General features: G+C 43.1%; 1 protein-coding gene across 1 annotated transcript in view; it reads right to left on the minus strand.

Moving 5' to 3' along the window:
• lmbr1 (limb development membrane protein 1) overlaps positions 1-15119 on the minus strand; it is a 35398-nt gene that overhangs the window by 10944 nt on the left and 9335 nt on the right. The window contains exons 5-12 of the mRNA XM_047568087.1: positions 14072-14175; positions 7193-7319; positions 6897-6965; positions 6736-6800; positions 6347-6419; positions 2338-2427; positions 1185-1261; positions 627-704 (exon numbers count right to left, since the gene is read on the minus strand). Of these exons, the coding sequence (XP_047424043.1) occupies positions 627-704; positions 1185-1261; positions 2338-2427; positions 6347-6419; positions 6736-6800; positions 6897-6965; positions 7193-7319; positions 14072-14175 (683 nt within the window). The remainder of the gene's footprint in view (positions 1-626; positions 705-1184; positions 1262-2337; positions 2428-6346; positions 6420-6735; positions 6801-6896; positions 6966-7192; positions 7320-14071; positions 14176-15119) is intronic.

A 15119-nucleotide genomic window follows, 5' to 3' on the forward strand; every position in this document is an offset into this window, starting at 1 on the left:
TTGGAATGTCGAGGGCAGCTCTGTCAGTTGCCCGCGAGACGCAAAATGAAATGAGGGAGAAATAGGATACATTATGTTGCCCCTTTTCACACAAGAATGCAACCACAAAAGTACACACACGCGCCCGCGTGCGTGCGTGCGTGCACACACACACCTCTGTCAAAAGCAGATGAGATGAGATACACAGAGCTTAAAACACATCGCATGTTAGGCGGAGATGAGAATCTGAATCCATTCCACACTCGGTTAGTCTGCTCCTCAGCCGGAGCCCTTCACCTGGCCCTGCCTCGCTTTTTTTGCAGAGGGGAGGAAAAGCGGCTTATTCACTCGCTGCGGACATGAGACAGGTAGCAAGCTCATTGAATCTGCACACTGCTGTGAAATGACTTTGAATGAGCTTCCAAAACAAAACCAGAGGCACAAGGTTGGAGCCTGATTAACATCTGGTCGGGCCTTTTCTTCCAGCATGCACCTGAGCATATCCGGAATTTGATTTATGTCCCCGCCAGGGACATGGCAGGTCTGATAGGCGAGCGGCGGGCTGGCTGGGTGTGTTTGTGTGTGTGCGTGTGTGTGTGTGTGTGTGTGCAAGCTAAAAATGCACTTTAGTTAGACAGAAGGCTTACTGTGGATCCCTTGGGCATGGCGGTCTCATCCACTAGAAGGTACAGGATATTCAGCACCACCATGAGAACTGAGATCGTCTGCAGACACAGAGGAAGGCAAAGATTTGTTTACATACGGTATAATTATAAAAAAGTAAAGAGTACCTAGCTCCGTGATGCAAACTGAATTGCAGGGGCTGATCTGCAAGTATGGTAATGCATAATAACTATCTTGTGATTGTTAACCGTTCCAACATCAAGCTTCTTAAAACCCGAACAATGTGAGGCTGTTTGACGCACGTGCCGTGCCTCTCACATGGCCTTTCTGCCTTATCTCACAGTATCAGACGACCTAAATAGTATTCCCACACTATAATTTATTGAAAATCACCGTTTTTGCAGGTGGCTATTCAGCATTGTCTTAAACAGCCATTAAAACAAAAGTAGTTTCCCCACCCAGACTGTGGGAAAAAGATGAGTTCTGAGGTGCAGAGTTAGTCCCTGTGGCCACCAGCCAGGCTGCATGCGCCGCGCGAGTAAACAGTTTGGGCTTAATGATAGGTCAGTCTCAGCACTCACCGTTCCTGCGAGCAGGATCAGCATCACTATGGGATACAACAAGTTCTTCTCCCATCCCGATGCTTTCTTTCGTCGTTCTGAGGGTAAACAAGAGCCCGACAAAGCGGGAGGTTATTTGCTTTGAGAGGAATATGTATAACCGAGTCTTTAGAAACGAGATCCAGTGATGAACTAATCTCTTCCATTACAAACCACTTTCCACCACTGGTTAATTAATGTGTTCATCAAAGTGAACGACACGAACCGCACGCCCTCTGGCTTTACTCGATGGGTTTGTAGTTCTTGGTTTGGTACAACATATCGTGTGTGTACATCAAACACAATCGCACCTCTCATCACAACCACCCCCCCACACCACCACCACCTCCAGGTAATATACATTTCATAACCTTTAAAAATGATGCTCTTCCTCTTTAATTAGTCACACTCATCATGGCTTTAATTAGTGGAAACAATAATAAATCCTGGATAAAAAGAAGCGCAACAAAATTAATTCTGTGTGTTTGTGTGCGCTTGTGTGTGTGTGTGTGTGTGTGTGCCGCTAACGCGTCTCATTCGTCGGAGCCAGATGAAACATTTCAATTTTATACCTGCCTCGTATTTCAACAGCTCATCAGTCATGTCTGTAGACACTGCTGACAGCTCGTGGACCGCATGCACTATGTCTTCTAGACATCCACTGTCCTCTTACGATGTGTATGTAACTGCCCTTTAGTTTTTGCCATATTGACTTTCTTTCTCCATTTCCAACCTTGTTAGGCCTCCTTATTCTCAAAGTGCACCCACCCTGCCTGCCCGAGAAGTTTGCCAAGTGCACTTTATATGCACCATCCTTCTAAATTAATGACATCACTAAAAGGCTTGCTACAATATAAAGTTTGCATCTTGTCCAATATCCTAAGTGCCTTTGTGCTCTCCTTCCCCCACCCTGCTCCCCAAAAGACTCAGGCCTCATTTATAATATCCTAAAATGGATGGAAAATTATCAGGCAGTTCTGGTCCAAGTCCAAATTAAGAAATTAAAGGAGATGAAGAGAAAGCGGCTGCCTGTCAGCAATATGTAAAAAGCTAATGCCTTTGGCATATATTTCCATGGCAATTCAAGGTCTTAAGACAAAATACATCAGGCCTGTCTCTTAATACAAATACTTACCCAGTTTATTCCTCTGATTTCTAATATTGTCCAATTCTTTCTTGAGCTGGTGAGAAACACTTCCTCGGGTATAAGTGTATGAGGAGGATCCTGGGAAAACAGAAGTCAAATAAATGTGCTGTATGATAATTGATTTATGTAAAAAAAAAGAAAAGAAAGAAATTTAATAATCCGCTAATAGTTCAGTTTTAAATGGTCGAAATTAAAGGGTTATAAAACACTGAGAACTGTGGCATGTGAAAAGCTTGAACCAGAATATAATTGTTTTTTTTTTTTTCTTGAATAAACAACATAAATAACGAATATATAAAAAGGATGAGTAATTAAATTTATTAGCTATACTTTTGCTGAAAACATTTCAGCTTTTAGCCACCTTATATGAAATCCCGTATCTGCCAGAACACATGGGAAACTTTTAATTAACTTTGGAAAAAAACAACATTTTTCAGGCATTTCTCAAAGACTAAATATATTAAGGGGGCGATAACCTCCCACCGTAATCATCTTACCTCAGCATGTGGTATTTGACTTTATTAAACATCCCATCAAAACAGGTAATCTTGCTCAGAACATAACAATGTGATCTCAAACACGTAAAAAAATAATCTCTTGTGTCAGGAGCTGTCTAGCACATGCCACAACTGGTTGAGTGGGCTGGATAAGACAGCAAGGGATTCTCCAGGAAAACCACAAGGCCAGCTCATTTAAGGCTAATTTATCTATTTTACTCTGTTTTCCTTCCAGCTTGACACACTAGCATAGAGGCCCCTCCGAGCCAAAGTGGAAGAGTATCCATTTGCATCCCCTGAGGTGACTGGCAGATCAAGACCAATTAGTTCAGTGTTACACCGTTACTAGCGTGCAATAAAAATACCATCTTTCATCTTTGTTACAGGTAGTGAAGGACCAATCACTTTGATCAGACACTTTTCTTCCCTCTGTTATTATGACACGCCCTGTCTGGATGGATTTTAGTGGGTGAAGGAGGCGAGATAAGCGGAGGGAGAAAGAGTTAAGCGTCTGTGCCCTCGCAGGTACCTGTCCCGGGATCTGAGCAGGGGAAAGTTTTGAACCCTCCGAGCAAATGCAGTGACAACACAACAGGAAATGTCACGGATAGTTCAATAGCGTCTCTCCTCCGAAGACGAACTGAACACGTTGCCCCGGGCGAGCCGAATATGTTCAGCCGCAAATGAACTAATCTATCACCTACTGTATGTGCATAGCATATCCAAACATGGCCTCACGCATCATCAGGACAGATAAATCACGGCTGGAATGAAAGCGAGGTTGTCAACAGCCACAAAAAAGTAGTAGATCAAACTGAAAACAAAGGACAATATCACCACTTGTTCAAAAGCTGAGGGGAAAACTGTGAGAATTTCAACTGCAGTATCTTCAATGACATCACTCCAAACTGAAGTTAAATATATCCTCCTTCTCTTTCTGCTGGCAGCGTCAAGTCAAAGACTGAGTTACAGTGAGGCAGAGATGCTGAGTGAGGCTTCTGGCAGCCAGGAAAGCCTGGAGTAATTCAACATATCCTCTCCAACCCTCTCCACAGTCAAAAAATTACGTCATCCGCAAATATGCTAAATACCATGCTGAGACAACAGAGGCACTGGCAAGGTCATCGTGCCGCATAGCATCTGGACAAGCGGATCAGGGTCTTGAAGGGGCGGTCTGGACTGGCCTGGACCGCAGCATATACAGGTACTCCTGCTACTTGGAGTGTTTAAGATAAGAGCATATAAAACAAGCCTAAGATTTTCGCGCCATGATTTTTTAAATTATTTTTTGATAACTAACCTCTGTCGATACCAAACACAGACTGAGATTCATTTGTCTGTAAAACAGGAGACAGAACTAAAAACCATGTTCTGCATTATTCTCCTGAAACAACGCAGTGGCAACAAATAGATGCACCTGATTGGAAACGGGTTACAGATCAGAGACCCACCAGGTTTAGGCTCGAGGTTTTGCATTGTAAAAATTAAAAAACACAAAGTATGCATAATATTTGTAAAGTGATCCGCTAGGATTTGTGTTTGTGCAATGAAAGGCCAAAAAGGTCCTTTTTTTGTGACTTTTTCCTGCCTATCAACAAGCTTATAGTTATAATGTACACTTACGATTTATTAATGTGTTAAACGTAATAAATCTATTTCAATATCAAACAAATCTGTACAAACAGGAAGGAAGAAAAAGGAGGTTGTATGGGAAGAAGCGAATATTGCTGTTTCTGCTGCATCAATAATCATTTTATGAGACGATGACGTAATGTTAAATCTGTGGATTACTTTTTTTATAAGATAATTCATCTCATTCAGTTGATAAAAACAATGTCTGCTGCACTTAAAAATGTAGTCGTTTCTTTGAAAATGCGTTTAAAGCCGCACAGAACGGGTGCAGCACTGTGTAAATAAACACTTTACTGTACGTTGTTGCATCTGAACATTCTTCCATTCTGTGCCTGTAAATATTTCACTCATTAGGATCATCATGCTCCTGACGAGGGAAAGCAGACAAACACGGCTAACAAGCCGGCTTAAAGCACAATCTCCTTATCTGCAAGATTTCAAATTACCAGCATGTCATTACAAATGGGCAATTGCATGTGGAGGGAGGAACAACAAAGGGCCAGACATGTAAATAAACATGAATGCATCAACTGATGAGGCTCAACAGTCCACATCTACAAACACAAACTGCACAAGAGGATAATCTATTAGAGAGGCCTGATGCAGAGCGGACACAGGTGAAGCAAGAAGGCAGCATTGCTCGTCTCTGGAGTGTGTCCTGTGAACTGTTCCTGAACTGCTTTCTACTTAATGCTCTCAGCAGATCAAAGGAACGCCACTCGAGCCTTCAGTTTCGCCTACGTACGAGCGAGAACGGAGAGTATTTGCATGTGCCTACAGTATGTGCGTAAAAACATTCGCGTCCGATAAGCCCGAGGTTTAACTTCCACCGAACAACATCCTTCCCTCCCCATCCTTTCCCACCTCTTTAACAAGCACAATGAACTGCAGCTTGGTCTCAGAACACGAGATGTTGACCACTGTTATTTTTTTGCCTCACAGCGTCTTGTAAAGATCAAACGGCCCCGGAGATGATAAGGAACAGATTACAATTATTCTATCAGCTAGTTCAAAGCAGGGCAGTGTGGAATGAGTCCTAAGAAACCGTACGCATTGGTGGCAGTCTATAGAGGTGGCAGGCATAGTATTCGAAAACATGCGTTATCAGGCAGCGATCTCGCTTACCACCCTGGTTTGAAAGGACGCTCATCCTCTTCATTTACTCACATCTGTACACTTGGTTGCGTGCTTGAGTTAATATTAAAGTAGGTTTTGGAATCCGGCCCAAATACTTCCTGCTTTTTGAGATTACTTAACGTCAAACAAGGAATTTGGGAACACAGAAGACTGGACGTGAAAAGGAAATGCAGGCCAAAAAAATAACACCTTCGACATCCTTAAACTCTTTAAACTTTCGCTTTGTGCCGCAGACCAAATAAATGAAACGTGGCCTCGCATTCAGAAGCCGCTGAAAAGTTGCCGCTCTCAAACGTCCGCGGCGGGCGAGTCGAAAGTTCTCGTGAAAGATTTAATTTCCATCTTATTAACCGGGCTACCATTCTGAGCCTGACGTTAAATGAGGCAATCGCTTCACCAGCAGTGACAGTGGCACTGGACGGCCTTAAATAGATCCTTAGGAAAAAACTTCCTAAACATAAAATATGGTTCTTGCCGTCCTGGCTTCTTTGTCCTTCAGCAGAAAGTTATGAGACTAAGACGAGGTTAGGGAAAAGCCTGTGTCGAGCATGTGTGGATTTTTGTGAATGCCTCTATATATATGTATGTGTGTGTGTGTGTGTGTGTGTGTGTGCGCCTAACTGAATTTTCAATGCTAATTGATTCCAGTGTGGCCTGCTCCATCACACCCAATAGGGCAGTCAACCCCTCCCCTCTCCTATAATGTGCCAACACGTCTCCCACAGACATACCGTTTAATCTCCTCTGAAGGGCTTCCTCCTGCAAATGGATGCAGTAAATCTGCTCATCCAGGTCCTCTAGGATCTGAAGGGGAGGGAGCAGAGTAGGAAGAGATGAAATGGGTTATAATTAGGCCCAAAGTGGGACTGGAGCGATGGCAGATGGGAGGATGAGTTGGTGATGTATTTGTAGTCCTGTGCCGTGCATTTAAATGGCCGACTGAGGCGTCTTTCATGAGCAGAAGTGGCTTCGAGTCTGACGCTGTTAAAGTTCAAGCGTGTGGTCTTCAGGAGATGTTTGATAAAATGTGAATTACGGTTATTCAATAACATTTTTATTTTTTTTCCAGTGACTAAGTTGTTTGCAAACCATGTAAATACTTAATTGATTGATTACTTACGGTTGGCTTCACTAGTAACTGGCCCATGACAGTGAACATCCTGGACAGTCCTACAGGAGTACACACTACACAGAAAACAGCACGATGAGCTTGTGTCAAACCAAGGCAACAGCTACTGTATGTCTGCCACATTGTATATGGGATGAATTTAAATTGCTTACTGAGTAAAAGCAGTCCACCCATCAGAGATATGCAGGAATAGAGGTACGGTAGGTAGAACTCCCACAGATCTACAGAAAAAGATGCACTCATTTACGTATGGTTCAGCATTTTTTACTCAAAACACAATATTAATTTGCTACATTTTGACTGCAAATACGTTTAAATAAACTAAGTATGTCATATGATTTTAAACGCCAAACTAGCTGGTTAATACCCCAACACAACACTCAAACAAAAGTAGATGTATTTACCAAAGAACAATCACAAATGATGGATATAATAATAAAAAACATACCATAGAGCGACTCCATACTGGCTGCATCATTGTCGATGAGGGCCGACGCCACCCACACAATACCCAGAATAAGTAATGCCAGCAAGAAGAGCATCACAAAGGTCTCCAAAATGCGAGCCCTAATGCCCTGATGAACAAAAGAACACACACACACACAAAAAAATATATATAAACCCAACAAGCACAGGGATTTCTATTTAAAGTCCAAGCTGAATTTGAATAGATTTACATCAACACTGTGCAAAAACTGAAAGGGTCCAAAAGTAAGTGGACAATCGCCAAGTGTGGGTGCAATGTTAGCTCATGCACAAAAAGGTCAGACATGCTCCGGATGATAAAATGTGTCAGAGAAATGCCAAAGGTAGTTGGTTTCACCAGCGCTAGTTTTTCTTGATGATTTCCCTGCTGACGATGATGATGATGCAGAAAGCGTAGACACGGTAGCAGCCCCGCGCGCTCGTTTTCAGCCAAATGCATAAAAACTCATTGGCCGGCATCTCGTCGTTTGGCAGCCTAATGATGCTAAACGTAAGGCCAAAACAACCAAAGAGCTTCTAAGTGTGGAGAGGGATGAATATCTTTGACATCTAGAAGCAATTACATGATCTCAACCCTAATGAAATGTATTCGCTGAAGACGAGACTAATGTGGGACAGGTCCCACAACATGGAGAGATGAAGAATGGCTGCGGCGGTGACTTGAGAGAACATCACCAGGGAAGACGAGGAGGAACTGATGATGTCTGTGGGTCCAAGACTCCTGGCAGTTATTGACTGCAATTTATTTATTTTTTTATAGAATATTAAATGTGATGGTTGTTTGACTTAAAAACTTAACTTAAAATTGCCTCGGCACTTCAATGTAGCGCTCATTCATTATTTCAAATCAAACAGAATAAAAAGAGTTAAATATAATAAGGAGGTTACGACGTGATCCACCCGACATTTTTTAGCAAACGTTTAAACGCAGGACAAGATTGATTTTTTACAAGAAACCTCCGGCCTTTCTCGTAGTGAAGGCCATCATTTCCACTCACGGCACACGAAAGTGAAATAAACACTCCCATAGATGCTTGTGTAAAACAGCTCTCTCATACACATATTGCGGTCTATAAAACGGGTCTAACAGGGGTTGATGGTGGCAGAGGTGAAATTAAAAAGGAGGAGGTGGAGGAGGAGGAGGAGGGGGCGCTGTAAGGAGCATGAAGCCTGGCTGGGTCAGCTACTGTCTGCGATCAAGAGCAGACCTCCCATCTGGGGCCGATTAGCAGCTCCCTTAGCACCGCGGCCGCGTCCCGGGCCGTGCAGACAAGAGGGTTTTGGGGTAATTTGGGTTTTCCGGGTCACAAACTTCTGAGTGGTTAATAAAGTCCTCCCCTACCTGTTCACACAGTTTTCCACAACCTCCCTCCTCCGCCGTCAGAGCCGAGCTGTCTAGCACCGTAAGATAGATAGGCGCTTTGGTACACGTGTAGGTCGGCTACCAGGCACGGGATAACAAGGGCTCTCTGCTTTTTTGGAGCGCCGCTTAAATTGGGTGCACATGAGCAATTTGTTACCAGCTAACATAATGGCCGTGCGGTTGCTGTTCAGCATTCGCCAACAGGTACATGAAGGGGTCTCCCTTTGAAAGTTACCCCTGTTAATCATGGAGGCACTTTATGGAGTGGGTTTAATTTTTGGGATTAAATTAACCGAAGCAGAGTTTTCTCGACGCTGTTTGAAAACCACCTGTCCTTCAGGTTCTGCGTTTCCACCTGGGTTAACGTTAAAGCCGAAATCTCTCACACCTTTCATCTCACCTTTAAGATATTTTGCAGTGCTGCTGTAGGTAAGTATTTGTATGTGTTTATTGTCCACACATTATCACTATCCTGCTCAGTCAAAGTTTATTCTCAGATTTCATTCATGGTTCTTGATGAAAACTCCCCCGTAGCATCCTTTAGCTATTACCGAGCAATCAAACGCTTCTCCCCTCTTCTTAAAGCTTTATTCTGGAAATGCCTCAGTACAGAATTTTCTAGCATAACAGGAAGGGAAGAGGGCAGGGTCTGGAGTGCCCCAGTGTGGCCGAGATGGACACTGCAGCCACTTGACAGGTAGCATTAGATGGTGTATAACCTTTAGTCAGCATGGAGTAAACCCATTAAATGTCAGAGAAATTATACCATGCCCAAACAACAAATTCAAAACTCTACGCACTACAAATATTGCCACATATCTTAAAGGGGAATGAATTCTGCTGACTGCCTTGTGCTCTTTTGTACACACTTTTGAGTGCATTAGATGGACGCTGCGATCAAGCATCTGCCATCTCGCGTCGTCTACGCAGCGGGAGGGAGAACGGAGGAGAGCGGCGAGGATGTGAGAGAAATAAAGGGAAGGGAAAACAGAGAAAGACTGGTGCAGGAGAGGAGTCGACGTCTGAGCGCATCTCATTCCCCAGAGGTAAGAGAGGTGAGAGAGGAATGCTTTCAGGGACTTCAGCCCTGTCCCACACGCGCTCTCTTAAGGACGAATCGGAACGAGCAGGACCCGCAGGCAGGACACGCGTCCGCTCAAGTGCACCAGTCCACCTTAACAAGCTGCCCATGCCATACTGAAGGTGTATTCCCTTTAGATAGGCCTCTCAATCATTTATAAGGCTCAAATCATTACCCATTCAGATCATTTAGGGCAAAGGCAATGCTTGTCACCTCCCTTACTATCATCCTTGGTTCCTGCCTCGCTGAAAGGCCGATCCACTGTGTCAGACGTGATACGACTGAACAAGGGACGCTGCACTGAAAGGCCCGACTGGTTTCATTGATCCATTTAAATGCACGACATTCGAAAGTTGTCTTTACATCTTCCTACAAGGGATAAACCGAAACCTTTGTTCTTGATTGCAAAACAAAAAAATGTTGTGCAAGTGCAGGAAAAGTCGTCATTGCAGGTCAACGACTGTCAACTGGTGAAGGAAGAGAAGAAAAAAGAAAAAGACCTGTGCCTTGGCATCCAGAGTGCCCGCTGAAAGTTTCTATTCTTGCTATTCTAAATGTGTAACTACCTCTAAATATAGCAGCTCTGAAATATTCAGCATCCCCCCGATCCTCACACCGACATCCAGCGACGGGCTGCTTAACTCGAGCTTTTGCTCGTACAAGGCTGGAGAGATTTCCAAGAAACGCCTGGAGTGGCCGGAGAGAGAAGTAACCGGTTCATGTGCAGCAGCAAACAAACATGCACAAACTCATGTGCACACACACACACACACACACATCAGGCGAGTAAATCAACCTCCAAATCCACCCAATTACACAAAGAAGCCACAGAGCGCCTGGAAACAGTTCACAAGCTTTTTCGACTGCTGCAGACAAACTACTGCACAATCTGCCACCGTCTTTGATGTAGTGATTTGACTGGTGGATCCAGCAAAGAGATCACCTCTGGAAGCCCGAACGCAATGGTGGACGAGTGTTAGAGACGGTGTTTGTCTGTGTGGCTGTATTAAAAAAGTAAAAAAAAAAAAAGGGAAAAGAGGAGGTGGCGCAAGAGCTTCCTAGCTGGTGTCATCAATCCTTAGCAGGTCAGCAGGTGGTGGCAGAGATCATCCCACAGACGATCTTTCTGCTCACTGTCAGAGACGTGTGCGACCAGGGCCAAGAGTGTAATAGGCGAGGGAAGGGGGCAGGGTCCTTTTCACTCCCCAGCAGAAAAAAAAAAAAAAAAAGCCTGCCCTCTCTGCTAAAGACATGCCAGATGCTCAGGGACCTTATTAGCGTATCCTTCATCCAGTCAGCCGCAGTCTAGTGACCGTGTCAAAGACAGAAAGCAGAAGAGAGGGACACTCCCCTGTAAAGCTGCACAATGAACTTCTAAAGACTCTGAAGGCTCCTTAATAAAGCCCCAAATGACACCGGAGGATGGAAAATCATTGGTATCAAGTAGCATCGCTGTAGCGAGGTCGACTCTCCGAGAGCGACCATTGCGTTTCCATTATCGATCAGATTCCAGTTTAAATGAAGGAAGCAGCTTCGGCGCTTTTGCCAAGTCTTATTTGCCGTCCTACAGTGACAACAGCTTGTAGCGATCACAGACTGATGAGTCTTCACATGATAAGTGACAAAACTCTGGATTTTAACAAGCAAAAACCTAATTAAATGGTGTGACCGAGTCCACAAAAAACAACAACAGCTCCACAACTTTCCACTTTGTTTAAAAAAAAAAAAAAAACTGAGTCATGAGAGGAGGGGAAAATCTCACTTGTTCTTTTTAAAATTCCCAGCTCAAACTAATATGTCACCATGGTAACGGGCGTTGTAACAGGCAGCTTTAGGGAGACATTGTGACCTTAAAGGAAGGTATGTAAACACCACTTTATATTCCCCGGCTGGCCCTGCCCCGAAAGAAGGCCTGGGAAAAATGTCTGCATGTGCAGGAGATTTGAAATAAATATCCAGGCCCCTATTGTGGAGCTCCAACAAAGAGGAGTATCTTAGTAACACCACACGGGTTTTTGCACGGCGAGACGTTTTCTCTTCCCTTCTCCTCCTCCTCCTCCTCCTCCTCCTCCACAATAAACACACTTCTCATCATCGGCGGGTTAGGGCTTAGGATGAGATTGATGAGGAGTTTCTTTAACTACCAGATGAAACCTGTTGGCCCTTCGCTGGGTCAGTCGGGGGGTCAGACTCGTTCCAACTCGTTTCGGGATCAAACACATTTCAATACTGCTGCTAAGAGCGAAAGAACTATTCACTGCGAGGCATACTCCGAAACATTTTTTTTTCAAAGCTTCCTAGAAATCGTGCACGTTGTGCTAAACTCAACTCGGCCATTTTTAGATTTAAAAAGGAAACAAACATCTGAAGGTAATGCTCCTGCACTCCACTAGAAATAGACCAGAAAGTTGTCACTGTCAAGTTTTTTTTGTTTTTTTTACTTTGATCTGACCATTTTTAGAAGATGTTCTTAATTATTAACACTATTTATGATATAAATAGCAGACCGAACAAAGGCTTATGTCTCGTCTCTGTTAGGACATGCCGATCATCTCAATGATGACATCATTATAATGCCATCTACTGGTGGTGTGGAGACAATTATAATCCAGTCAGTGGCATTAATGCTACGTTAGGCTTTAAAACCCACGAGAGAGGACATGTATGTGTTATACACCAACAATTACAAGCAGAATTTGGCAGGAGCAGCGCTAATACATGGCACAAATACATGCACCTCCGTACGGAGATCTATAAAATATGATCAGAACCTAAAAACCAACTACACAACAACCGTTAGAGGCCTCAGCGATGTGGCTTTTCTGTGAAGATTTGAGCAAACGGCAGTAAAGCGGGAGACATTTTACAGCAGCAAATAAAGCCACATCATAACATCTGACATCAAGACCCTAAGTCACACGGATTCATCCACAATTTGGACAATTAGTTAGACTATTAATCACTCGGGTGGCAGTGCCTCTACAAAAAAAGGAAAAAAAAAAACATTTAAAAACAACATCCACATTTTCATCTTTATTCCGTTGGCGTCTTTTAGTACATCGTCAAAAGTAAACACGGCCACATGAAAAGGCTGACTTACGGCGTTAGTAGTGAAATTCATCATTCACTTCATTTCCGCAGAAGGAACCTCGCGGTGCCATAACATTAGTCCGGGAGGTTAAAACGCCACATAAAACCTTATGACATCGCGGTCTAATGCTGTTATTGGATAAAGGGATAATATCACATTATAAAAACTTGGATCTGTGTTTTACATTCTTTCTTGTGTTGGGGTGTGTGATTCACTCCGCAGGCGGCCCAGCTTTTCTTGGGTGCAGCAGGAGTGTCACCTCCACCCCTTTCCTTCCTTAGCGTGCACACACACACACACACGCACACGAACACACAGTATATATACGTGGAAGTGCAGCTCAACACTGAACAGTGCTTCCTCTGAGCAAATTTATTGAAGCTACGTAGCAAGAAACAGTCTCGAAATGAAAAAGAACAAAAAGGAGAAATGTGAAAGAGGCCCGCGTCCTGCTTCCTACACATCAGGGCCTGCCCTCTGCAGAAGAAATCCAACCGAAACAAATTAGTGGGCCCGGGGAAGAAAAGAACTGGCTATACACTACAGTACAGACTAATTTTTATGTGCCTTTGCCAGGAGGGACATAAACCAGAGAGGTTTCAAACTGTGACACAGGATAGAGGTGTATTAAAAGTAAATCTTTCCCCCTCCATTTTGCAAGGCTCTATTGTGCTGTCATGTCGCTGCGACTTTATGGACTTTTGGAACACGAGCCCCCAGCCTCTTTTTTTTTTTGAGGGGGGGGGGGGGGGTAATCAATTAAACAAGGAAGTTCGCTGAGCCTTACAACTCGATTATTAGCCTGTCCTTTTGAAGTTTTATTTTAGGGGGCTGGGGAGGGGGTGACAAGGAATCAGGCTTTAAATCAGAGGGGCCGATGCAGCAGTGTTGAAGCGTTTGCAGCCCATGGCCTTATTGAAAGGGTTTGTCAGGATGTGGCACTGGGCGAAGACCAGATTCAGACATGGTTAATGAGCTTTCCGCGGTGGCAGTTACGGTCGGTGGCGTGAGTCAGGCAGAGGGCAAGGAGAAGGCACCTGCTGCTGCTTTGGTTGTTCAGAAGAAACATCTTGCATGGTAGCGAGATTAAAGATTGTGTGTTTCCCCCTCATACTAATGTAATAAAATGTCAAAGCAGATTATTGCAAAAAATATATGTTAGTGACCTCATTTCGGTAATTCTAGTTAAAAGCTGTCTTCCAAATTTTTAATGTTATTCAGTAGTAATTGGTCATGTTACCATTTCACCATCATTCATATAAATCCTCTTAACGACACAAGGAATAAATGTGCTGACGATCTGTACCTTTTTCGACCCTGCAAATCCCTCCGACTCCAGGAAGAAATAGGCAAAGGGCATCAGGACAAAGAGGCAGAGGTTGGAGAACAGCGACACCAGGTTCCACAGACCTGCAGAAACCAAACACATGGACTTAAGTACAAACAAATATATTACACAGCAAAAATATGACCCTCTGTTCAGGTGTATGGTCCACAAATAGGCTTCATCTTATATATCAGACATGATATAAAGTGGTTGTGAGGTGAGGTACCAACACAGGGTTTTAACTGTGTTATCCAAGTCATGGACTGTACTGCCACCTGGTGGCTGTTGGAAAAACTCAACAGGATCTAATTCGTGGTGACACTAAAAATGACCCAGACTGACTTTTAAATCTAACATGAGTGAGGTTTTATTCGTGAAAACAAACTATTTTACTGCAGTTGCAGCTGGTGATTTACTGGTAAAATGCTTTAATGGTTAAAGAAGAAAAAGAATATTTTAATACAAAATGTCAAAGTAACGAAAAACTGGCTTCTAGATTAGTTATATTTACTTTCTAGAAAGTAAATATTTAGTTTTTCTTTATCTCTGCTCCAAGTATGATTTTTGCATAATCATAACAGGATTACTTGATTTGTTAGATAAAATATACAAATCCATCTAGTTATATTTATTAACCTAATTTCAGCTGCTTTTCCAAAATAACCATCAGTGTGATCACTATTTATCAATGTCAACAATATACACCAATATTATATAAAGTGTGACAAAGGGTTTTATCCACAGACATGTCCTGGTTGAATGATATTAATCTGTGATAGTTAAATTAAGTAGTTATTCCCCATTGTAGGCTGGGGAAGAAAAACAATTGATACTAGTATGTCGACACTTTGCATTGGTACATGGAAGGGTTACATGGATACAGAGTACTAAACCTTTTATATAAGGTCTTTTATATATTTATTTAAGTTGCAAATACAGTGTTATAAAAATTTAGGATACTAGAATCAAATCAATTGCTCTATCAGTCCTCTAGGTGGCACTGTTGAGATTTTTTTAGTGAGGTCAG

The sequence above is a fragment of the Mugil cephalus genome, chromosome 18, assembly GCF_022458985.1.
Source record: "Mugil cephalus isolate CIBA_MC_2020 chromosome 18, CIBA_Mcephalus_1.1, whole genome shotgun sequence".
Classification (NCBI taxonomy): domain Eukaryota; kingdom Metazoa; phylum Chordata; class Actinopteri; order Mugiliformes; family Mugilidae; genus Mugil; species Mugil cephalus.